The sequence below is a fragment of the Rhinoraja longicauda genome, chromosome 25, assembly GCF_053455715.1.
Source record: "Rhinoraja longicauda isolate Sanriku21f chromosome 25, sRhiLon1.1, whole genome shotgun sequence".
Taxonomy (NCBI): Eukaryota; Metazoa; Chordata; class Chondrichthyes; order Rajiformes; family Arhynchobatidae; genus Rhinoraja; species Rhinoraja longicauda.
Window position 1 is genome coordinate 21,813,116 of NC_135977.1, and position 25,301 is coordinate 21,838,416.

The 25,301-nt window shown below is 39.6% G+C and overlaps 2 protein-coding genes across 3 annotated transcripts in view; one reads left to right on the forward strand and one right to left on the reverse strand.

The window, feature by feature from the left end:
• p2rx4a (purinergic receptor P2X, ligand-gated ion channel, 4a) overlaps positions 1–24,372 on the forward strand; it is a 30,232-nt gene extending 5,860 nt beyond the window's left edge. Inside the window, exons 2-11 of one of the 2 annotated variants that reach the window (XM_078421639.1) lie at positions 1,370–1,441; positions 5,790–5,862; positions 10,621–10,708; positions 12,530–12,610; positions 12,689–12,830; positions 15,365–15,498; positions 16,193–16,286; positions 20,276–20,341; positions 21,136–21,231; positions 23,363–24,372. In XM_078421639.1, coding sequence (XP_078277765.1) covers positions 1,370–1,441; positions 5,790–5,862; positions 10,621–10,708; positions 12,530–12,610; positions 12,689–12,830; positions 15,365–15,498; positions 16,193–16,286; positions 20,276–20,341; positions 21,136–21,231; positions 23,363–23,386 — 870 coding nt within the window. In that variant the 3' untranslated portion in view covers positions 23,387–24,372. The remainder of the gene's footprint in view (positions 1–1,369; positions 1,442–5,789; positions 5,863–10,620; positions 10,709–12,529; positions 12,611–12,688; positions 12,831–15,364; positions 15,499–16,192; positions 16,287–20,275; positions 20,342–21,135; positions 21,232–23,362) is intronic. The other variant, XM_078421638.1, reaches the window with a different exon arrangement.
• LOC144605940 (calcium/calmodulin-dependent protein kinase kinase 2-like) overlaps positions 14,013–25,301 on the reverse strand; it is a 68,287-nt gene continuing 56,998 nt past the window's right edge. The window contains exon 16 of the mRNA XM_078421635.1: positions 14,013–14,274. Within this exon, the coding sequence (XP_078277761.1) occupies positions 14,271–14,274 (4 nt within the window). The 3' untranslated portion in view covers positions 14,013–14,270. The remainder of the gene's footprint in view (positions 14,275–25,301) is intronic.

Genomic DNA, 25,301 nt, shown 5'->3' on the forward strand with positions numbered 1-25,301 from the left:
ATTGAAGTTTTTACCTATTTTTAAAAAGCTGCACATTTGATGTAAATATCTTAAATTGTTAGCTGAAGCAAGAAGAAACAAATGTGTATTTTGCTGCACAGCCAAAAAAATCTACCCTAAACACAATGCTAATTTAGACAAACAAAACCATAGTTCATAACTAAGAATCAGTCCGTATCAATAATAGGACGGCATGGTGGCGCAGCGGTAGAGCTGCTGCCTTACAGCACCAAACACCCGGGTTCAGTTCTGATTATGGGTGTTGTCTGTACGGAGTTTGTTGGTGTAAATGTAAAATTATCCATATCGTATGTAGGGTGGTGGTAATATGCGGGGATCACTGGTTGGTGCGGACTCGGTGCGCTGAAGGGCCTGTTTCCGTGCTGTATCTCTAAACTAAAAAAACTAGACTAAATAATATAATAATCAAATACTTCATGTTTTATCATGTGATGGTGGTTTGAGTTACCATCAATTACTTTTACAATTATTAAAATCTTTAAAAGAATTCTTAGGAAGGCAGTAATTGTGTGTATATTTTTCATTACAACTATCTCTTACACATGTAAGCAATACATGCTATAGTTCTGCAATATTTGGTTATTCGGGCTGCAAAATGCAGAGGATTGCTCCAAATTTATAAGCAAATAGCAATGGGGTTATTGCCCATAATTATAATAGTCAACTTCTGGATTATGTACATGAGCAATTGAATGCAAAAATGCAGAAGATGCTGTTGGCAATAATGATAGGAATCATTGTTGCAACCTTTTTGGTATAATCAGTGGAAATCATGTCAACTATTTATAATGGCTGTTTTTCTAAAAAGTCAAGAAATATTATCTTTAAATTGTGTAAGATATGACTGTTTTTAACACATACGTAACCATATTAACGGCTTAGAACCTCTCAAGCCCTAGAAATCTAATCATGCATGTGTTAACGTATAAATTCCTCAGATAATTATTTTAAAATGCCATGTTTTTTTTCAAGTTTATGCTGCTTCAGACTGCAAATTGATGTTGCATTTTAGTTCCTCCTCCCCCCTCCTCCTCCTCCCCCCCCCCTCCTCCTCCTCCTCCCCCCACCTCCCCCCTCCCCACCCCCCCCTTTCCACATTATCTGCAACCGTGTGGGTTTCCAGTGGCTGCACCAGTATCCTCCCTCATAGGGACAATGAGTTGGTTGAGTGGTCGAGTCTTGGGGAAGGTGATGGGAATGTGGAAGGAATAAAATGTAACATACAATTAGTCCAACTGGGTATCAATGGTTGCCACAGACTCAATGGACTAAAGGTCCTGTCTCCATGTCATTTAACTGTAATTTCTTTAAAATTTTGTATGTAATCAAACATTTTTTCTCTTAACAGGAACTATCTGCATTTTTTGTTATGACCAATGTCATTCTTACCAGGAATCAGGTGCAAGGCTTATGTTCTGAGGTAAAAATCCAACAGCTACATCGGATGCTGAATGGCTGTGACTATCTTTATATTTAAACATAGATTTGCATCAATCAGCATTTACAATTCATATTGAGCATATTATCACAATGTAAGATCTGACCACCAAGTCACAAATGTTAAATTAATTCATCTTTGTAGTTAGTCCCTCAATCCTTTAGTTTGGTTTTATCAACAGAAAGTAATAAGTATACAAATGTATACTTAGGCACATTAATTCTTAAGTACAGGAGGGTAGGACTATTGCAATCTATGATTGTGCCTGTATAGTAAGATTTTTACTGAATTATACACAAAAAAAGGAATATCTCTGTACCAAGGCACATGTGACAATAAAGTACCATTGACAACAAATATACAAGTTTTCAATAGACCATTTGAAGTTAGGAATTTAATATTTGATTTACTGTTTCAGAGCTTTCGTTTCGTGTACATATGCCAAATTTTAATCTCTCACCTCCTGGGTTGTCATTCTTCTCTTCAAATAACTCCCAAATGATATGTGCCTCTTGTCTTCACACACCTTTACTCCAATTAACAAAAAATCATAAATCTAATTTTACAAATTTCATTTGACAGATGAGGAAATAGTTTGCTAACACTATTGAATCTCTCTATCATTTAAGACAATTCAGTTAGCTTGCATACCGAGTTAATCCCCTTATTTTAACCTTTAAGTCCCTCACATAATTCTAAGGATTCCATGCCATATCCTTTCCAAAGTCAAGATACATTTCCTGTGGTGTTGTGCCAAAATATCTAACAAAGGTTCTGTTCAATTGAAGCCCCATTTACTTATTGTTGAATTCGAATCCTATTCAGCCAATCCCAATGTTTCATTCATTGTTTAGGTTGTAGTTTGTGCCTGTGCATTAGCTTTTAATTGTTATTATACATGGAATATTTTTTTCATCTCGATCTCCTTACTTCTTACCATTAAGAAAAGATCTCAATTTTGTCTTTCTTGGATCTAAAGTAGATCTTCTCCAAATTGAATGCCACCTGTCATAGATTTATCCTCTCACCTTGTCCATGTCCCTTTGTAACTTTCTGCTCCCATCTACACTACTTACTATGGCTCCTATCTTGTGCCTTTGCAAATTTATTTAAAGCATCTGTGATGGTGTACTTTGTAGGGTTGGAGGACCTGTTGCTCCTCCCATGCAGCACGTGGCGCTGCACAGGACAAAGGGAGATGTTTTGTACATAGTTATCTTGGCTGTACACAGTGTGGAGTGTGCAGTCAGATTGTGTGTTTGCAGCCATTTTTAGTTGTCTTGCTGCCAGTATTGAGTTAATGTAATAAAGACCTCTGTTGTACCTTGAAGACTTGCAAAGTTTCATACAGACATAGAACAAGAACATGAAAACATCCTATTTATTCGTCTAGTTCTTTCATGTGTATGGGGAAACTCACTGATTCCTGGAGAAAGCTACTTGTTACATCCCACCTACACTCTGTCTCCTATTTCTCAACAATAACACCAGATTTCCCCCAATTCGTTGCAGTCCCTTTTGCTAGTGTTAAACGTTACCTCATGGAAGTATACATAGTCTAAACAAAAAGCCTATCTTGGCATGCATCTGTCCCCATCATGGTTTATGAATCTCCTAAGTGCTCAGAAGCTAATACCATAATGTATAATATCCCCAATTAATTGAGATATTTTTGACTTTTTCCCAGGTAATCTGCTCTTTACGTAATGTGGTCATGCAACACTGATCTCATCGGTGCCCTGTGGGTTGTCAGTATTGCTGTGCTGCCATAGTTTTAGCTACAAATTCTGAGGCTCTATGAACACTGATCTATTTGTCTTGGCAGATATCGACAAAGAAACAATGCTTTGAATATTTGCCAAACATTCACACCCAATAACATCCCTATTCCACTTCGTAAAATAATATAGCAATCTTTCAACACTATAACTGTAAGGAGTTTGTACGTTCTCCCCGTGACCTGCGTGGGTTTACTCCGAGATCTTCGGTTTCCTCCCACACTCCAAAGACGTACAGGTATGTAGGTTAATTGGCTGGGTAAAATGTAAAAATTGTCCCTAGTGGGTGTAGGATAGTGTTAATGTACGGGGATCACTGGGCGGCACGGACTTGGAGGGCCGAAAAGGCCTGTTTCCGGCTGTATGTATATGATATGATATGATATGATAATTTATGTTTGCTGTAAGAAACGTGAAAAGGAATTGATGCAAGCTGATCTAGCATTCAGTAGATTAAGGCTGATCACTTCCACACCTTCTCAATTTATCTCTTTACTCTCTAAGTTTAAAAAATATATAAATTTTGACAACATGCAACAAATGAGCACTCAAAGCTGGGATAGTCCCAAATATCCTTTTAACTATGGGAGCTTCTATACCATGTGAACATCAGCAACTTACTGTAATATGATCCTACCATCAACTTTTCAAATGTAGTCCATGGTCACTAAATGCTGGCCTCACTGTAACATCCATATCCTGCACAGGTATACAAAAAAAATCAATCTAAGCTCAGGTGCGATTTGGTTGTGACTCTGGCTAGATGAAAAGCAGTTCTTGCCAACAACCCTGTCAATCCATCTTAGTATTTTACTTATAACAACAATAAATGTTGGAAACACTCGGCAGGTTGGGCAGTATTTACATTCTTTGGAATGAGAAACTAAATTAATATTTCAGAATCCTCCATGTGTGCAGTTTAGTTCCAAATACAGAAATGTCTTGATATTTTAGGGCCACTTTGAACATATTAGATTGTTATGTAAATTGATTTTAACATATTAGGTTTGGTTACGTAAATGTATTTACTCAGGATAAAAAATTGGAATAAATTAGTCTTTCTCAGAATGTCAGTAAGTGCCCCGAGGATCAGTTGTTGGCCTTCAATTATTTACAGTTTATTAATGAACATGATGACGAGGCAGAAAGTAAGGTATCCACATTTGTCAATTATACAAGTACAAATGAGAGGGTGTATTATGATTAGGATATTAAGATTCTACAAAGGCAGCAACGCTACTGTTGTGCCTCTGTGCTGCCCACAGCTCATATTTTTGAAAGATTGGGGAATTGAAGTCTTGGGCAAACAGGCACAGAAGAGAAGATGGTTTGAGCAGAACTGTCATGATAATATTGAATGATGGGTTAGGCTTGTGGAGGTGAATCTCCTGCTCCTACTTTTCTATGTTTAAATGAATATTGGGCCATATCTAATTTGTGGTCTTTTCACTTATCCCAGACCTACACTGAAGGCTGATCTCTATGGCCGTCCCACAACCATGTCCATCAGTGAGATCTGGGAGAGCAGCCTCATCCTAAGTTGTGACCCCACTCTTAAAATCTGCCTTTCAGGCTTTGACAGAAAGCAAAGACTGTGATGGAGCTCTTTCTAACTTCAGAATTGTCAAGTTTTTTTTAACAGTTTTTAAATGTCTCAAACAGTAAGAGACTGAATATATCAAAACTGCTCATTAAAAAATCTATTAAACATTTGTTATGAAGTTATATCTTTAATCAATGACATGTCAGAAAGAATTCAACACATTCAACAGTTAACTAACTAAAAGCAATTTACTTCCTCCACTTCTTTGCTTCTTAATTCACAACTCTGGAATTCCTTTCAAAATCCATCTGCTATCTGATCCCAAGTCAGGTCGGACGGAACAGGCATGGGATCGGAAAGGCATTTGCAGACCATAAACCTGGGGAAATCTAGTAAGACTGGATTCCCTCAGTGAACTTCACATGGCATTGTGCATGGAGTTAACTGACTGATGGAGAGCCATCCATCTCCAAGTACGTCTCTATTTGCACACGTTGCTGAGTGCAGAAGTTGGAAGCAATGAGCAATAACTCCACCTAAGGAAGATTCTTCCCATTGACCTGTGGGTTTTCTGTAAATCTTGGATATTTACCATAAGTGAACGTTGTGGTTGGACATGCTGAATGCTTTCAATAAATTTTGCTTTTGCTTTAGATTTTTATATATGCAGTTTTTTGCTTTAGAAGTAATAACACCAAATCGTCAATATTGGCTAGAGTTTCTGCTGGGTCTGAGTTGTGAACTTGTGCTTTGACAAACTGAATTAAAAATCAAGACTCTTATGGAAACATCTGTATATAAATTCAGTTTTATATTTACAATATTCACAATATGTTAAAATGTCATTTTGATTTTAATCTGTAGATTGAATCCAACAAACTAATTGTAATTTCTTAAATATGCTCTGAATCGATACGTAAAGGCCGTAAAAGTATATGCTCTGTCAGAATACCATTTATTACATTAATTTAGAAATTATTGACAAGTTTTCTACGTTTTACTCTTCCAGTTACCAAGTAAAAGAACTACATGCAAATCAGACAGTAATTGTACAGCTGGATATCTTGATTCACAGAGCAATGGTATGTTACTGAAGGTGTAATGAAGAGTGAAATGCTGGTCAAAATGCTAGTCAAAAGTAAAATACCTGAAAAGTACTTTAAAAAAAAAAAAAAATCATTAGGAGGGTGATAGGAGCACAAAGTGGCACAGGTGGGCAGAATAAGGACAATCCCAAAGAATTTTCAATTTTGGAAATAAAAATCAGATCTGATTCACTTATCTTCCTCCTGGAAGGATTCCTAATTGTAGGAACAGCACCCCGTATTCCACTTGGGTATGAGCTCACGGTATGAACATTGAATTCTCCAATTTTCAGTAAACAAGCTAGGAAGGAAAGCAAATGCAATGCTGACATTCATTTCGAGAGGACTAGAATATAATCTTTAATTTTGTATTTATTTATTTATTAAAAAAATTTATTTTTTTATAATGAATGTCTCTTGCTATCCACTTTGCTGCTGTAACACTGCAAATTTCCCCGGTGTGGGACAAATAAAGGAATATATTATTATTATTATTATTATTATAAAAGCAAGGATATAATGCTTTGTAAGGCACATTTGGAATATTGTGAGCAATATTGTGAGCAATTTTGGTCCCCAATCTGAGAAAAGGATGTGCTGGTATTGGAGGTCCAGAGGATATTTATGAGAATGATCTTGGGGATGTTTGGATTAAAGTACGAGGAGTGTTTGATGGCACAAGGCTTGTACTCGCTGGAGTTCAGAAGGATAAAGTGGGGGGGGAGGATCTCATTTAAACCTATCAAATTATGATAGGCCTAGATAGAGTGGATGTGGAGAGGGTGTTTCCAGTAGTGGGAGAGTCTAGGACCAGAGGTCACAGCCTCAAAATATAAGGATACATCTTTAGAATGGCGATGAGGAAAAAAGATCTTTAGTCAGAGGGTAGTAAATCTGTGGAATTCATTGACACAGACTGCTGTGGAAGCCGTCTTTGGAATTTTTAAAGTGGAAATTGAGTATCAAAGGTTATGGAGAGCAGGCAGGAGAATGGGGTTGAGAGGAAAAAATAGAGCAGCCATGATCGAATGGTGGAGCAGACCTGATGGCCCAAATGGCCTAATTCTGCTCCTATGTCTGATGATCTTGTGATAAGATATTGATTCTTTTTTCCATCGATCTCGATTACCACTCACTGGGTGAAAAATAATTATTCTGACTGTTCTGATCAACTCACTCCTTATTTTGACATTATGACCCTAGTTTGAGGGGACCCACTGAAGGTGGAAGGGGAGAGAATTGTAGCTGCTTCTACCATCTCAAGCCCTGTTTAAAATCATTGTCTTTCATTGCAATTATCTCTCATTCTCCTAAGCGCAAGGGCTCTTTGCTTGATCTCTTATCTTAAGACAAACCCATAATGAACCTTCTTAACACTCCCTTTATAGCAGGTATATTTTTAATAGGAGACATAATATTCCAGATGACGTCTCACAAGAGCCTATATAATGTGAGCAAGACATTTCTACTTCTGTACTCCAATGCTCTTGCAACAAAGGTCAATGATGCAATTTGTTATTGGCGGTGCTGGCTCGAAGGGCCGAATGGCCCCCTCCTGCACCTATTTTCTATGATTCTATGTTTCTAATTGATACAATATTTTTCAACGGTGCTTTTTTTGTGATGGTTCACAGTGCCTCTTAAAAAATTACATATCTTTATTTTGTTTTTGGCCATGTGGCACATATATTTATTAATCATGCATACTGGCATATTTTTGTTGATAAATAAATCACTGCCTTTCAATGATTTATGAAAGAAACCAAGGTCCCTCTCTGCACCTTGAATCTCTTGCCATTTAAAAAAAACCCACTTTTCTTCAACAAATGAATGACCTCGCAGTATAGTCTACCTGTCTAGGTTTTGCCCATTTGGTTAACCTGAAAATCTTCCAGGGGAAGCCACTCTGAATTCTTCTCTAGGTTGTCAGCAGAAAGCCTGGATGTACTGTACTTGAATTCCTTATCCAATCCATTGATATAGATCGTGAACAGCTGGGTCCCAAGAACCAATGTCTCCAACACCCACAGGTCACTGCCTCCTCATCCAAAAATGACCAATTCTCTGATGAATAAAACCTGCAACATTTTGCAGAACTTGGTACGGTAATTTGAATTAAACCAAGATCAAAATTTCTAACCAGGAAATTAATTGCAAATCCCATTTTCAGTGCTTGACAATATAGGTATAGAGTCATAGAGTGATACAGTGTGGAAACAGGCCCTGCGGTCCAACTTGCCCAAAGTCCCACCTGCTCACATTTCGTACATCACATTTGGTACATATCCCTCCATACCTGTCCTATCCATGTACCTCTCTGTTTCTTAAATGTTGGTCCTGCCTCAACTACCTTCTCTGGCAGCTTGTTCCATACACCCACCACCTTTTGTGTGAAAAAGGTACCCCTCAGATTCCTGTTAAATCTTTTCCCCTTCAACTGAAACCTATGTCCTCTGGTCCTCGATTCACCTACTTTAGGCAAGTGACTCTGCGCATTTACCCAATCTATTCCTCTCCAAATTTATGCCAGTATACTATCCTGATATTCCTCTCATGATTTTATACACCTCAATAAGATCACCCCTCATTCTCCTGCGCTCCAGCCTACTCAACCTCTCCCGATAGCTCAGACCCTGTAGCCCTGGCAACATCCTTGTAAATCTTCTCTATACCCTTCGATTTATTCACAAAGTGCTGGAGTAACTCAGCAGGTCAGGCAGCATCTCGGGAGAGAAGGAATCGGTGATGTTTCAGGTCGAGACCCTTCTTCAGTCTGAAGAAGGGTCTCGACCCGAAACGTCACCCATTCCTTCTCTCCCGAGATGCTGCCTGACCTGCTGAGTTACTCCAGCACTTTGTGAATAAATCGATTTGTACCAGCATCTGCAGTTATTTTCTTATACTTTCTCTATACCCTTTTCAGCTTGACATCTTTCCTATAACATGGTGCCCAGAACTCAACACAATACTCTAAATGCGGCCTCACCAACCTCTTATACAACTGCAACATGATCTTCCAACTTCTATACTCAATACTCTGACTGATGAAGGCCAATGTGCCAAATAGCTTTTTGACAACACTATCTACCTACAACTCCATCTTCAAGGAACCATGCACCTGCACTCCTAGATCCCTCTGCTCTACAACACCAAATCAAATGGGATGTACAAAGTTTTCATCATGCTGTAGGTCTCCATTGCTTTGTTTTTCTGTCAGTTATTTTAATTAAATGTGCCTTTTAAATATTTTGTTTTCATTACAATAGACAATAGACAATAGGTGCACGAGGAGGCCATTCGGCCCTTCGAGCCAGTACCGGCATTCAATGTGATCATGGCTGATCATTCTCAATCAGTACCCCGTTCCTGCCTTCTCCCCATACCCCCTGACTCCGCTATCCTTAAGAGCTCTATCCAGCTCTCTCTTGAATGCATTCAGAGAATTGGCCTCCACTGCCTTCTGAGGCAGAGAATTCCACAGATTCACAACTACTTACCAAAAATATCTATAGCGCCAAATTAGGCTGGTTGCAGCCAGTGGTTCTGATGGGGACCACCAATGTTCATTGTGCTTCAATCTGGCCCTACCCCTTCAGCTGATCTTTAGTGTATAACCCAGACTTGTGCCTGTGCACTGAAGGCCTGGAATGAGCTGAGCTGCATACAATCTTGTATCCAACACTTGGCTTTGTTGTGATGCAGTTATATTGTGCTGGGAATTCCCGCCAGTACAATGAGCTATACGTATCCGTAATCTTGTGCAAGACAGACCTAACTAGTCATATGAATGGGGAATCCCAGATTGGCAGTGACGAAGAAAAATAAAATTGTAAGTTTTTAAAACAATATTTTAATTACATTTTCATAATTTATATTTTAAAACGTTCGACACAAAGTGCTGGAGTAACTCAGCGGGCCCGGCAGTATCCGGAAAACATGGATAGCTGATGTTCCAGGTCGAGACCTTTCATCAGAAGACTGCCAACCTGATATGTCATTTATCCATGTTCTCCACAGATGCTGCCTGACCCATTGAGTTATTCCAGCACTTTGTCTCTAATATTGCTTTAAATTGTTTTAAAAAAATAAATTATGAAAATTAATCATCTTTTGTTCCTTGTTTCTACATTTAAAACAATATTTTTAGTTTTAAAATGTGTCCATAGGCCAGACATATACAAAGCCAAAAAGATTACAAAAAGATTACAAAGCCAAAAAAAAGTGTGGTCAGCACATTTTAGTTTTAGAGATACAGCGTGGAAACAGGTCCTTCTGCACACCAAATCCATGCAGATCAGTGATCACCTGTATAATAGTTCTATCCTACACACTAGGGACAATTTACAGAAGCCAATTACCCTAGAAACTTGCATGTATTTGGAATTTCGGAGGAAACCGGAACACCCGGAGAAAACTCACACGGTCACAGGGAGAACATTCAAACTCCATACAGGCACTACCCGCCGGCAGGATCGAATCTGGGTCTCTAGCGCTGTAAGGCAGCAACTCTACCGTTGCACCACTGGTGGTGTTCTGTGGGCATTCTCTTGTGAAGCCTTTGTGTCTGATGTCAGTACTGGGATGCCCAGACAATGGACTCATATATTTTTGCAAGGATGGTATAGGTGTGGGGAGAATGCAGGTGGTGATTCTGGGTGGCTGGCTGAATCGAGCACCCGTTTGACCCATTGAGAAATTTATCTGTTAGTTTTCAATTGCAAATGTGACTAATTTTGAGATTTGATTTTGTTTCAGGCATTTTAACTGGAAAATGCAATAAACACGTAACCACGTGTGAAATGTATGGATGGTGCCCTGTGGAGGATGATTCTGTTATTCCCAAGTTAGTGAAATTATGATTTGATGTTGTTTAAGTTAATGTTGCCAATTATTACGTCAACCTAAAATAATCCAGCTACCAGTTTTGAGGGAATCTTTCAAAAACTTTGCATTCTTTCCACATATTTTCAACCATAAGGGATCTGAAGCTCTATGCAGACTTTCAACAATGCCATACACAACTTTAATATTTCCTTAGCCTATGATGCACACTTAGTTTGGGGCAGTTTATTCGTCTTCTTTACTACTGAATGAACTGCACATTGAACTAAAGGTTCAAATTATAAATTGCCAAAAGTGACCTGCAACTGGCTTGCATGCACCACTGTCACTTATGGAGTTCTACATTACTAAATTACATGAAGTTTGATGTCTTCATAATTAAACCAATTACAAAAAGTAAGCAAAATCAAAAGCAAACGCAACGTGTTAGGGGAACTCAGCAGTTCAGGCAGCATCTGTGGAAGGAATAGACAGATGACATTTTGGGTTGAGACCCTTCTTGAAACAGTCTGGTCCCTATCCAAAAGGTTGCCTATTCATTCTGTCCACACATACTGACTGACCCGCTGAGTTCTTTCAACGCTGTGTGTTTTGCTCAAGATTGGAGTATCTGCAGTTCTTTGTGTTTCCAAGCAAAATTAAAAACTATGCCGATAAATTGAAAAAGTGGAAATGCTGGAAATACTCAGTAGATGGGGCACCGGCTGTGGAGAGAGAGAAAAAGAGCTAAGGTTTCTGTTGGTTATCAGAACTGGAAAATATGTGGGAATGTAGCAGGATATAAGCAAATACAAGGGCAGCTGGGGCTGGAGCAGAGGAAAGGAATGAACAGTACGAAAGATGATGGGGGTGAAAGAAAGCCAAGATGCCTGCCATATTTCACTATCCAATTTCTACTCTTAACAACCATCATAAATAAGAATAAACTAAATCTCATTACTGACTCCTCTGGAACTTAAGTGGCTTTTTAAGCATGAAACCTGATACACCAATATTGTATGTTGTCTTTCTTTGTTATATATCAATCCTTTTTATTGGCACACACTCTCTGAATTAGCTATTGCATGAGAATTATTGTCCCGAAATCCAAGTATTTGTCCTTCAGATCTGCAATGTTCTAACAAACCCTTATGAACAATCAGGCTTGCATCAATCTTGCCCTCTCCTTTCGGGTGATCTTTTGTGTTGCCCCACAAAAGGTTTGGACCCCACACCCAGCAATTAAAGCAAGATTTTTAAGTCATTAATAATGCAAGTCCTTGTTACTATCTTCCAATGCTTTGTGATATTAGACAGGATCTCAGATCTCAGGATCTAGATCTCAGCCTGCGCCTCGCATTGGGTTCTTGGACATAGCCTGTAGTCGTGCTTTCGAAACCACTGTCTCTCAATGCCCTGGTAATCTCCATGCTGTGGTGATGGGGCTGCAGGCAGCAGAAAGTCACCCTTCTTATAGTGAACACGGCCAACTGCCCTTTTCCGTTATTTGCAAATGTCTTTGATGATTGGGGACTTTAAACAATAGTTGGAAATCGTGTGAGTAGTTAGTCCAATTAAAAAATAAATCAATAAAAGTAATTTGAAATGTGTTCAACTTTTAAAAATGTATAGTAATTAAAATAAAGTTTTACAAAAATTAAAGTAAGCAATTTCTCTTTTCAATATTAAAATTGCAAATTAATTTGAAGACTTTTACACCCTATACATTACCAATATAGTTCCTCAGAATAAACTATGCTGAACAACAAGAGAGCTTTAGAAGAAAACAAAGTAAAAGTTTAAGGATATTTATATCAATCATATAAACGATCTTTCATTTTAGGCCTGCAATTCTTGAAAAAGCTGAAAATTTCACGGTGTTAATCAAGAACAGCATTACCTTCCCCAAATTTCAATTTTCAAAGTAAGTTTATATCCATTTATATAATACATACTCATAATGTAACAAGTATCTAACAGACATCCCTTTCTCTTACCACAGGAGAAATATATTGTCAAGTGTAAATAAAAGCTACTTAAAGGTTTGTAGGTTCCATCCGAAAATTGATCCGTTCTGTCCAATTTTTACCCTGGGAGATATGGTTCGAGAAGCAGGAGAAAATTTTCAGGAATTATCTGTTCAGGTTTGTTTTATTTATCTCAATCTTGTATTATTTAGATATTTATTAATCCATCTAGAAGGCTGTAATACCATAACCTACTCTGAGCAACTGATATCTTGCAAGATCATGTTATAATTGAAGCAAAACTGTCTTACACTTGCTAAACAATTCTTCCTGTCCACTGGGTGGCACCGTCAGCGATGACAGCCTTGCCTATAGTCTATCTGTCTTTTTTGTTATTTTTAGTGTGTTTTAAAAGTTTGTGTTAATGTTCTCTGGTTTGTTTTATGTGAGGTGGGGGGGAGTCGGGAGAAACTTTTTTTCAATCTCCTACCTTGCCAGAGATGCAATTGTTTTCCGGATCATATCTCCGGTCGCTCTGCGGCCAAGCATCATGGAGCTGGCGGCCTTGCTCGAGACTGACTTTGAGCCCCATCGCGGGGCCGTGGACTTATCATCGGAGCCTGCAATCCCTTGCCTAGGATCGACGCTCCAACCGTGGTCTGCAGGTTTCAACATCGAGGAGCTCGCAGTCTCGGGTAGACTGATGTCGGGAAGCTCCAAAGTCATAGGAGGTTCGACCAGCCCCGACCCGGGGTCCGATCGCCCGGCGTGGGGGAGCTGAGATCCCCCGATGCGGGAGCTTGATCGCCCCGACGTGGAGGGCCCGACCGCCGGCTATGGGAGCCAAGATTGTCCTGTCAACGGAAGGTTTGAGGCTCCCTGACCGCAGGACAAAGCAGGGTTGAACTTTTTTTTTGTGCCTTCCATCACAGTGAGGAATGTGGAGGAGTCACTGTGGTGGATGTTTATGTTAAAACTAGACCAAGAGGACCCGTTGGGCCCAAACCTCTCCTGCATTGGTGCAGTACCCTCTCCTCTCCCTTCCCTCCCTCCTCCCCCCCACCTTCCCCTTCCCTTCCCCCCTCACTCCATCCCCCACAACCCCGCTTATCCTCCCTCCTCCCCCCTCCCCCCTCCCTCCCTATGAGATAGATTTAAACTTTAAAATGTGAATAACTTTAAAAATATAATATTTCAATGAAACATCTTCCATTAGCATCAAAGGGACGACGGTGAGTAAGGTGGGCTTAAAATTGTCGTGCTATCGTGTACCGTTTTGGCTGTAGTTCAGGAACAAACAAACAAGAGTTTCAGTATATAGATGTATTTTGTATGTCTTGTGCTTTTTATTGGTATGACAGTATGGCAAATCAAATTCCTCGTTGCAAAACATACTTGGCTAATAAAGTATGATTATGATTATTATGATTATGAAAAAGCTACAATGGTTGACAGAGGAAGGTTTAATTTAAAGACACAACTTGGAACAAAGCCCTTCGACACACTGAGTCCATGCCGACCATCGATCACTCGTTTCCTAGGTCTGTTATTCCACTTTCTTATCCATTCACAACACACTCCTGACAAACTAAGGTCAGTTTTACAGAGGCCAATTAATTACCTGTGAAAGATTGAAAAAACAAATTCAGACATTTAAAGGGACATGATAGTTTTATTTCTACTCTGTCTACTTTGTCGTCACTTTCAGGGAATTGTAGACCTGGACCCCAAGATCCCTCTGTACATCAATGCTGTTTGAGTCATGCCACTAATTATATTTTTTCCCCTTACATTTGACCTCCTTTAGTGTAACACCTCATACTTGCTTTAATTAAACTTCACCTGCCATTTCTCCTCCCATTTCTATAGTTGATCTATATCAAGGTTTGTACTTGGTGTCATCTATGCCGCTCATTTTATAAACTGATCAGAATTTCTTGCTTGCTACTTAATTCTATCTTTTTGCCATTACATTTCATCCCTTTCCTCTTTTGTATCTTCAATTGTTTAATTTTTAATTGTATTTTCCTCCTTATTTGGAGTTGCAGAATGAGGTGTGGAAAATGTCCAAACTGCTTGATGCTGGTACTGTTCTAACTTGTGCACGCTGGCTCTATTATTCACATGATCACCAAGCTATTGTTGGCAGGGAAATCTCCTGCATGGTTCCACCACAGTAGATGTCAATCCCTGTGTGTTATCACAAACTCATCACTGGGTATCACAAGGCCTGAGGAAAAACTGGGTCCTTTAAAATATTTTCTGGTGGTCTGAGAAGAACGTGGTGAACACAGATCAAGAATAAAATGTGTAGTCTACCTGGCCTATTGACATGCGAGTGGTCATTTTTGTCCCCATTTTACCAAAATGTAGGCCTCATTTGAGTATGTTCACCCTGTGACCGTGTGGGTTTCCTCCCACATCCCAAAGATGTGCGGGTTTGTAGGTCAATTGATCTGCAAATTGCCCCTAATGAGTAGGGAGTTGATGAAAGAGGGATAATGCTGAACTGGTGTGAATGGGTGATTATTGATGGTCGGTGTGGATGAAGGATCTGTTTCCATGCTGTATCTCAAAACTAAAACTAAAATCAGAGCTTTAGCTGATCTGTGGATATCAATTAAGCAAGGGGTTGAGTTAGCTGATATGAGCTAGAAAACTTTCATTTTAATCTAACAAAATTTGTACTTCGAATATCATTTCTTATTCAGGGTGGAGTGATGGGTATTTTAATAGAGTGGACGTGTAACCTGGATCGACCGGCATCTGAATGCGTCCCAGTGTACAACTTTCGCCGGCTTGACAAAAGTCCAAATAAAGCAGTGTCGCCTGGTTATAATTTTAGGTATGTATAGACTTCAAAATATCTATCAAATAAGAGATCATCAGTCTCTACACTTTCTGTTTTCAATGAGAACAAAGACCTAGCCTCTTCACCTTCTTTACAGGGTGGCAGAGCAGTTGCTTACAGCAGGGTGGCGCAGCAGTAGAGTTGTTGCTTACAGCGCCAGAGACTCTGGTTCGATCCCACACTCCAAAAACCTCCAACTTAGGTTAATTGGCTTGGTATAAGTGTAAATTGCCCCGGGTGTAAATGTGCGGGGATCGATGGTAGGTGCGGACACGGTGAGCCGAAGGGCCTGTTTCCATGCTTTATCTCGAAACTAGTTTAGGATGTGGGAGGAAACTGGAAAACCCAGAGGAAACCCACGCGATCACAGAATGTACTAGAATGAGGCCAACATTTTGATAGTTTTGTAAGATGGAGCGACAAAAATGCCCATTCACAAATATACACATGCTGCCTTCTCCCAATTGTGAGCTGCGTATTAACTTTCAGTGAATTATGTGCAAAGACTCAAGTCTCGCTGAACATTGACATTTCCCCATCACCCTTCCATTGATGCACTTTGTTTTGGGAGGACCATTCAGGAGCTAAAGTGATTTTTTGTTTGAATGGCATGTGATTAAACCAATATTTGAATTTTACATTTAACGATAAGATACGGTTTCCTAACTTGAACGATAATATAAAACAGATTTGCTAAATACAACACAAATGAAAATGGAACAGTGTCAAGAACATTATTCAAAGCATATGGTATACGATTCATCATTGACGTTTTTGGTAAGGTGAGTGATTTTTGTCTTTATCTATTCATTCTTGAGATGTGCTGGTTGTGCCTGACAAGACCAGCAGATTGTCCATTCTAATTGGTGTTGAATTGGTGAACTGTCACCCTGAACATGCCGAGTAGTTACAATCACAGTGCTGTTAAGTAAATGATTCTATGATTTTGGTCCAGTGACAAAAGAACAATAATTATTTTTCAAGTTGATATTCCATGAGGAGGGAGGGATGATAGATGTATTCGACTTTGTTCCAATTGTATTAATCCAGGCAAGTGACAAGTATTCTATCACCATCTTGCCGTGTCAATTTTTAACAAGTCTAACTTCTGACCTTGTGTGTATGACTGGTTGAATTACATTATTGGAGGCTATAATGATAACTACCGAGAGGAAATAAGTAGACAGTTATGAGGGAAAACTATGTAGCGGTGCAGCGCACTTCACAGCGCCAGAGACCTGGGTTCAATCCTATCCTCGGGTGCTGTCTGTGTGGAGTTTGCATGTTCTCCCTGTAACTGTGTGGGTTTCCTCCCATATCCCAAAGACGTGCAGGTTTGTAGATTAATTGGCCTCTGTAAACTGATCCTGGTGTAGAGGGAGTGGATGAAAAAGTGGGAAAGACTTACCATTGTGAGTTTATCAGCCTTTTGAATGTAGACCAGGTCTTGCTTTAGGCACAGATCTTAAGCCAAGTCCCAGACTTCCACATTTTACAGCAATATACTTAAGTCCATAACTTTTTTCAGTTTCAATGGCTCAATGCCAGTGACTTAGCCACAACCTTCGGCAATATCGGCATAATGCGGTACATTATATTTATTTAAATGGGATGACTTAATATCAAATTGTAGAAGTATTTAATAACCAGATTAATCTGTTGACAGGGCTAGCATAAAATAAAATTGTCTCAAAAATTTGTACAGAAGAGGCAGTTAACTTTCCTGGTTGCCTTTGTCTTTACCCCTATTTGTGAGGGGTTCCTTATCTGTACAACACACAATACATTACTGTATCCCAATAAATGTACAGATATCAGCTGCTATTGAACATTCCAATGTCCTTGAAAGGTTATTAAAAATTATTAATTTTAAATTGCTTTAGGATGTCTTGGAAAGGGTATGAAATGTATAAAAACATTATTCAAAGATAACATTCACAAAACACAAGATCCATTTCTAGTGATGTTGAATTCTATTTTGAGGGTATGATCATAGCAAATTTAAAATTGTTGAACAGTTTTTGGCTAAAATTTGATGAGGTGCAGAATGGATTCTGGTTTTTAAACTCGCAGCTGGGCATTTCCACATCAGTCATATTAAAAAGTGACATCCACTGATGCAAGGGAAGAACTAATTGGATTGTGTTTTGGTCGGAGGTGGTGGTTCTGAAATTCACTTGAGCTGCACTCAAAAGAAAAATGCTATTTTAAACAGTACAGGAGAAACTCTTAAAAATACATAGAATACATGGTGCAGAAATGAATATTTTGGCCCAACTATAACAGCAGTTACAATTCCAAACTCTAGGTCATTGATGTGAACAAGTGGGCCCAGCACTTGGTATCATGATTGCCCACCTTTTTCACTCTTTATTTCTACTCTTTACTTTATTCTGACTCTACTTAAAGTCAGATGGTAATCTATTATGCTACTTTCCACCTGAAATGTATTTTCTTACCCTACTCAGTGGTTATAATGCTGTACAATGTAATCTTTAGAAAATCTAAAAAAAAAGTAGAATAAATTGCATTCCTATAATTTTTGTAAGACTGGTCAAACTATACCTTCCTTTTAAAAAAACAACGCTGGATGTTCATTATTGCTTTTTTCAATTTCTAGTTTTTCTATTATCTCCTCTAGTAGGACTCTATTTTTTAAAATTTATACAACATTATCTATCCTCAGGCATGACACCTTTTATCCAGTAGTTTATCAAATATTTATAGTTTTGTTTTCTCTCTCGTCTCTTAAAATGAGTGAGTGATCCATCAGAATCAGGGATATTTTCTTTATTTTGTCCCCCTTTCTTGATTTCAAATGTTGTGTTATCCAATGTTATGTCCACCTCTGTTATCTCTTCAGTAAATGATTTAATATTTCTGCCATTTCCTAATCCTTCCAAGCTTTTATTTTGTTGGTGTAACAGTGAAATATTTTGCTTCCTTACTTTAATTTAATTTCATGATTCCTCCAACTTCCTTATGTTTTTTGATGGGTTGTATTCTGCATTCTTCTGTGTATTTCTGTATGCATCTTGTGTATTTGTCTGTGTCTGTGTATTTAATGTATGCATCTTATCTTGCCTTTAATTATTCTATTCCTTTATTCATCTACTATGCCATGAGTGTTTAGATTATTTTATTTATATTTTCCCTCTAATCTGTTGGGCACCATTTTAAATTTTGTTCTGGTTGCTTGACCAATATTATTCCTAAATTCTATTCCCAACTTCCAAATTAACTTCTGATCTATTAATCTGTTCTCCATAATCATGTCCTTCTCCATGGTCACTGCGGCCTAAGCAATCCCCAACAATTTACTTTAAATAAGTGAATTTATGACTAAACATTTAGAATTGTCAGCTAAGTGTCAAAAAATGGGCCTATTAGATCATTAAATTTCAGACAATTAATGTTAGTGCAGTTTTGAACTGTTCTAACTCTCAAAGTGAAAGTAGTGAACTTGCTAGAAGATAATGAATCTGCTGAAAACTAAACAATTCAGGCTGAGGCCAAAAGGATGAATTGTTTCCTCTGGAGATTATAGTCCATCTTCATATTGTTTATGGGGAGGGAAAAAACTGCAGATGCTGGTTAAAATCGAAGGGAGACACGAAATGCTGGAGTAACTCAACGGGTCAGGCGGCATCTCGGGAGAGAAGGAATGGGTGACGTTTCGGGTTGAGACCCTTCTTCAGACTGATGTCAGGGGAGGTGGCGAAACAAAGATAGAATGTAGTCGGAGACAGGAATAGAGAGGGAAAGCAGGGACTATCTGAAGTTAGAGAAGGCAATGTTCATACCGCTGGGGTGTAAACTACCCAAGGGAAATATGAGGTGCTGTTCCTCCAATTTGCGCTGGGCCTCACTCTGACAGAGTTACAAACAGAGTCCCCCTTGTTCTCACCTTCCACCCCATTAGCCGTCGCATACAACATATTATCCTCCAACATTTTCGCTACCTCCAATGGGATCCCACTACTGGCCACATCTTCCCATCTCCACCCCTTTCTGCATTCCACAGACACCGTTTCCTCCGAAACTCCCTGGTCCACTCGTCCCAAACCACACCCTCCCCAGGTACTTTCCCCTGCAACCGCAGGAGATGCAGCACCTGTCCCTTTACCCCCCCCCCCTTCAACTCCATCCAAGGACCCAGTCTTTCCAGGTGAGCAGAGGTGAGGCAGAGGTTCACCTGCACCTCCTCCAACCTGATTTGCTGTTCCAGATGTCAACTTCTCTACATCAGCAAGACCAAGCGCAGACTCGGCAATCGTTTCACTGAACACCTCCGCTCAGTACGTCTTAACCTACCTGATCTCCCGGTGGCCCAGCACCTCAACTCCCCCTCCCATTCCCAATCTGACCTTTCTGTCCTGGGCCTCCTCCATTGTCAGAGGCCCAGCGCAAATTGGAGGAACAGCATTCATATTTCGCTTGGGTAGTTTACACCCCAGCGGTATGAACATTGATTTCTGTAACTTCAGATAATCCTTGCTTTCCCTCTCTATCCACTCCCCCTTCCCAGTTCTCCCACTAGTCTTCCTGTCTCTGACTATATTCTATTTGTCTCACCCCCTCCCCCGACATCAGTCTGAAGAAGGGTCTCGACCCAAAACCTCACCCATTCCTTCTCTCCCGAGATGCTGCCTGACCCGCTGAGTTACTCCAGCATTTTGTCTACCTTCATATTGTTTATAACAAAAATGTATAATCCATGCTTCCAATAAAGTGTTGATAAATACTGCTTTAAAACTATTATTCTCAACAGGCTGGAAAATTTAACATTATCCCAACAATGATAAATATAGGATCTGGCTTAGCCTTACTGGGAATGGTAAGTTATTTTGTGTTTTAAAAACAGATATATGAAATAGTTAAGGTGTGTGAATTTGTGCATTCTTTACAGCAAATAAACTCTTTATAGATCAATGTTGTTGCTTTGATAGTTTTCTCTTTCCTTTACATTCAAAGGCCCATACTGCAGTGAAAATTGAGGAAAACAAATCAAACTAGCACTAACCATATCCAAAACATTCAGCTAAAGCAACCAGTTTGTTTTTTTTGACCCAGGTTCTTCATTTTATAGTGCACACAGCTCCACTTGCAGCACATTAAGCATGGATTACTATTATTTTATCTTTATGTGTTTGGCACATGGAGATATTAGTCATCAATGCTTTACTGCTCTCAACTGTTCCATCCCAGTCATTAGCTCCCAAAGTTAAACCCATTCTTGATCCTTCAAGTTATCTTTATGCTCTTCTGTTAAAGTTATACAGCAGCACTCCCACTTTACCTTATTTGCTTTTATGGCCATCTTAACCATATAGTAGTTTTATTAGGCACTGTAAACTGTTCTGAGTGGTATACAGGATATTATAATCTGAAAGGAGTTAATGAGAATGATGGGAGAATAAAATTGGGATTGGTGTAGCCTTAATGGCCGAAAGAGCTTGTATATGCATTATATTACTCTAAATTGGCAAACAACAATTAAAATGAGGCAGCTGTACAGTGTACCAGTGAAATTTATTGGATTTTATGTTTATAAAAGTCAGATATTATATTAAGCTATTTTAGATCGAAATATCTTTGAAGTCACTACATAATTCAAATGTTCCCTTTCAGGCAACAATTGCGTGTGATATAATTGCCCTGAACATCTTAAAAAAAAAACATTATTATGAAGGAAAGAAGTACAAATGTATTAAAGACAGTGAATTGGTAAGCCAGTGAAAAAAATTCCCTCCACAAATAATAACTTTAGAAATTAAGTATTTTTAATCAGTAGAAATCAGATTATTTTGCAGTAATTAACTTAAACTGGATCAGGCTGAATAGGGGTCGCGACCTGAAATGTTGTCTGTCCATTTCCTTTCATAAGCTGCCTGGTCTGTTGAGTTCCTCCAACATAGTTTTGCTCAAGATTCCGGGCATTTGCAGTCTCTCATCTACGATTTAAACTATTTGATAGTATTCCTGCTAAATAGTATGATTTGCAAAAACATGATAAAAATATTGTTGATGAACAAATTATTTGTGTAGGAAAATAACTGCAGATGCTGGTACAAATCAAAGGTATCACAAAATGCTGGAGTAACTCAGCAGGTCAGGCAGCATCTAGGAGAGAAGGAATGGGTGACGTTTCGGGTCGAGACTCTTCTTCAGACTGATGTCAGGGGGGCGGGACAAAGAAAGGATATAGGTGGAGACAGGAAGACTGGGTGAACTGTCTTCCTGCCTCCAACAAATTCTTTGTGATATGTTGCTTAGTGATTTTTGCTTTCTCCAGATGTCGAGAGTACACTCCAATTATTTTTTTAACATAAACATATTAAATACCAATTCAATTGAAAATATAGTAAATCTTGACAGTTGTTCTCTATTACAAATGTCTATTTCCAAGGGGAAATCATGCTTGACAAATCTACTGGAATTTTTTGAGGATGTAACTAGGAAAATTGACAAGGGAGAGTCAGTGGATGTGGTGTACCTCGACTTTCAGAAAGCCTTCGACAAGGTCCCACATAGGAGATTAGTGGGCAAAATTAGGGCACATGGTATTGGGGGTAGGGTACTGACATGGATAGAAAATTGGTTGACAGACAGAAAGCAAAGAGTGGGGATAAATGGGTCCCTTTCGGAATGGCAGGCAGTGACCAGTGGGGTACCGCAAGGTTCGGTGCTGGGACCCCAGCTATTTACGATATACATTAATGACTTAGACGAAGGGATTAAAAGTACCATTAGCAAATTTGCAGATGATACTAAGTTGGGGGGTAGTGTGAATTGTGAGGAAGATGCAATAAGGCTGCAGGGTGACTTGGACAGGTTGTGTGAGTGGGCGGATACATGGCAGATGCAGTTTAATGTAGATAAGTGTGAGGTTATTCACTTTGGAAGTAAGAATAGAAAGGCAGATTATTATCTGAATGGTGTCAAGTTAGGAGGAGGGGGAGTTCAACGAGATCTGGGTGTCCTAGTGCATCAGTCAATGAAAGGAAGCATGCAGGTACAGCAGGCAGTGAAGAAAGCCAATGGAATGTTGGCCTTCGTAACAAGAAGAGTTGAGTATAGGAGCAAAGAGGTCCTTCTACAGTTGTACCGGGCCCTGGTGAGACCGCACCTGGAGTACTGTGTGCAGTTTTGGTCTCCAAATTTGAGGAAGGATATTCTTGCTATGGAGGGCGTGCAGCGTAGGTTCACTAGGTTAATTCCCGGAATGGCGGGACTGTCGTATGTTGAAAGGCTGGAGCGATTGGGCTTGTATACACTGGAATTTAGAAGGATGAGGGGGGATCTTATTGAAACATATAAGATAATTAGGGGATTGGACACATTAGAGGCAGATAACATGTTCCCAATGTTGGGGGAGTCCAGAACAAGGGGCCACAGTTTAAGAATAAGGGGTAGGCCATTTAGAACGGAGATGAGGAAGAACTTTTTCAGTCAGAGGGTGGTGAAGGTGTGGAATTCTCTGCCTCAGAAGGCAGTGGAGGCCAGTTCGTTGGATGCTTTCAAGAGAGAGCTGGATAGAGCTCTTAAGGATAGCGGAGTGAGGGGGTATGGGGAGAAGGCAGGAACGGGGTACTGATTGAGAGTGATCAGCCATGATCGCATTGAATGGCGGTGCTGGCTCGAAGGGCTGAATGGCCTACTCCTGCACCTATTGTCTATTGTCTAATAAACTATTAAAAAAAATTGAGTCATATTTCAAACTATTTTCCTCCTGAATCTGACATTATGATAGTGTGATATAAATAAGAAATTCCCAAACTAGTTTAAGAATGTGTTATGGTTAAGAAAATCCAGGAAAGTATAACTTTATTTTCTCTCCCCTGTTGAAAATCAATAGGCTCAGGTTGAAGAAGGGTCCTAACCCAAAACATCACCTGCCAGTTTTCAACAGAGGCTGCCTGACCGGCTGAATTATTCCAGCATTTTGTGTCTATCAATAGGCTTCGCTGGAATGATACCGAATTACAGAAATCCAAACTGGCTTTTACACATGACTTGGTGTAAAAATTACATTTTCCATTTGGCCTTTGACAAACATGTCCACTTCAAGGCTATATATATTTTTATAAGTATGTTTAATCTTAGAAGGGAAAAATTATTCTGTATTGCTATTATTAACTAATGAATTTCGATGTTGAAATAAAAATAACAGTAGTTGACATGCAGAAAGTTAGTACGAACAGGTTTTATCTGTTGAAAATAATCATTTGAGACCTGTTGTCAACGTGGATCAGTTTTTCCCTTTGAGATGGACATTAAAGTGTTGAATGGAAAAACCTGAAAGCCAGAATTTTCTTTCTATCCCGAACTGGAACATTTGTTCTCAAAATTGAAAGTAGAGAAGCTGGACTAATAATGCAATATAGTATTACATAGTAAATAGGTGCAGGAGGCCATTTGGCCCTGCGAGCCAGCACCACCATTCATTGTGATCATGGCTGACCATCCACAATCAGTAACCTGTGCCTGCCTTCTCTCCATATCCCCTGATTCCACTAGCCCCTAGAGCTCTATCTAACTTTTTTTAAAATTCATCCAGTGATTTGGCCTCCACTGCCTTCTGTGGCAGAGAATTCCACAAATTTACAACTCTCTGGGTGAAAAAGTTTCTTCTCACCTCAGTTTCAAATGGCCTCCCCTTTATCCTTAGACTGTGGCCCCTGGTTCTGGACTCCCCCAACATTGGGAACATTTTTCCTGCATCTAGTTTGTCCAGTCCTTTTATAATTTTATACATCTCTCTAAGAACCCCTCTCATCCTTCTAAACTCGAGTGAATACAAACCCAGTCTTTCCAATCTTACCTCATATGACAGTCCCCCCATTCCATGGAGTAACCCCGTAAACTTACGCTGCACTACCTCAATAGCAAGGACGTCCTTCCTCAAATTAGGAGACCAAAACTGCACACAATACTCCAGATGTAGTCTCACCAGGGCCCTATACAACTGCAGAAGGACCTCTTCGCTCCTATACCCAAATCCTCTCGTTTGAAGGCCAACATGCCATTAGCTTTCCTCACTGTCTGCTGTACCTGTACGCTTACTTTCAATGACTGGTGTACAAGGACACCCAGGTCTCGTTGCACTTCCCGTTTACCTAATCTTACACCATTGAGATAATAACCTGCCTCCTTGTTCTTGCCACCAAAGTGGATAACCTCACATTTATCTACATTATACTGCATCTGCCATGCATCTGCCCACTCACTCAACCTGTCCAAGTCACCCTGCAACCTCCTAACATCCTCTTCGCAGTTCACACTGCCACCCGGCTTTGTGTTATCAGCAAACTTGCTAGTGTTACTTCTAATTCAATCATCCAAATCATTAATATACATTGTAAATAGTTGCGGCCCCAGCAACGAGCCTTGCGGCACTCCACTCACCACTGCCTGCCATTCTGAAAAGGACCTGTTTACTCCTTTCCTGTCTGCCAACCAATTCTCTATCCGTCAACACCCTACCCCCAATACCATGTGCTCTAATTTTGCTCACCGACCTCCCGTGTGGGACCTTTTAATTGACTCCAGCCTCTTCCCCACCACCAATATCAGGCTAACTGGTCTCTAATTCCCCATTTTCTTTCTTGCTCCTTTCTTGAAAAGTGGGATAACATTAGCTACCCTCCAATCCACAGGAACTGATCCTGAATCTATTGAACACTGGAGTACCCTGGGATGCAGACCATCAAGCCCTGGGGATTTATCAGCCTTCAGTCCCATCAGTCTACCCAATACTATTTCTCGCCTAATGCAAATTTCTTTCAGTTCCTCTG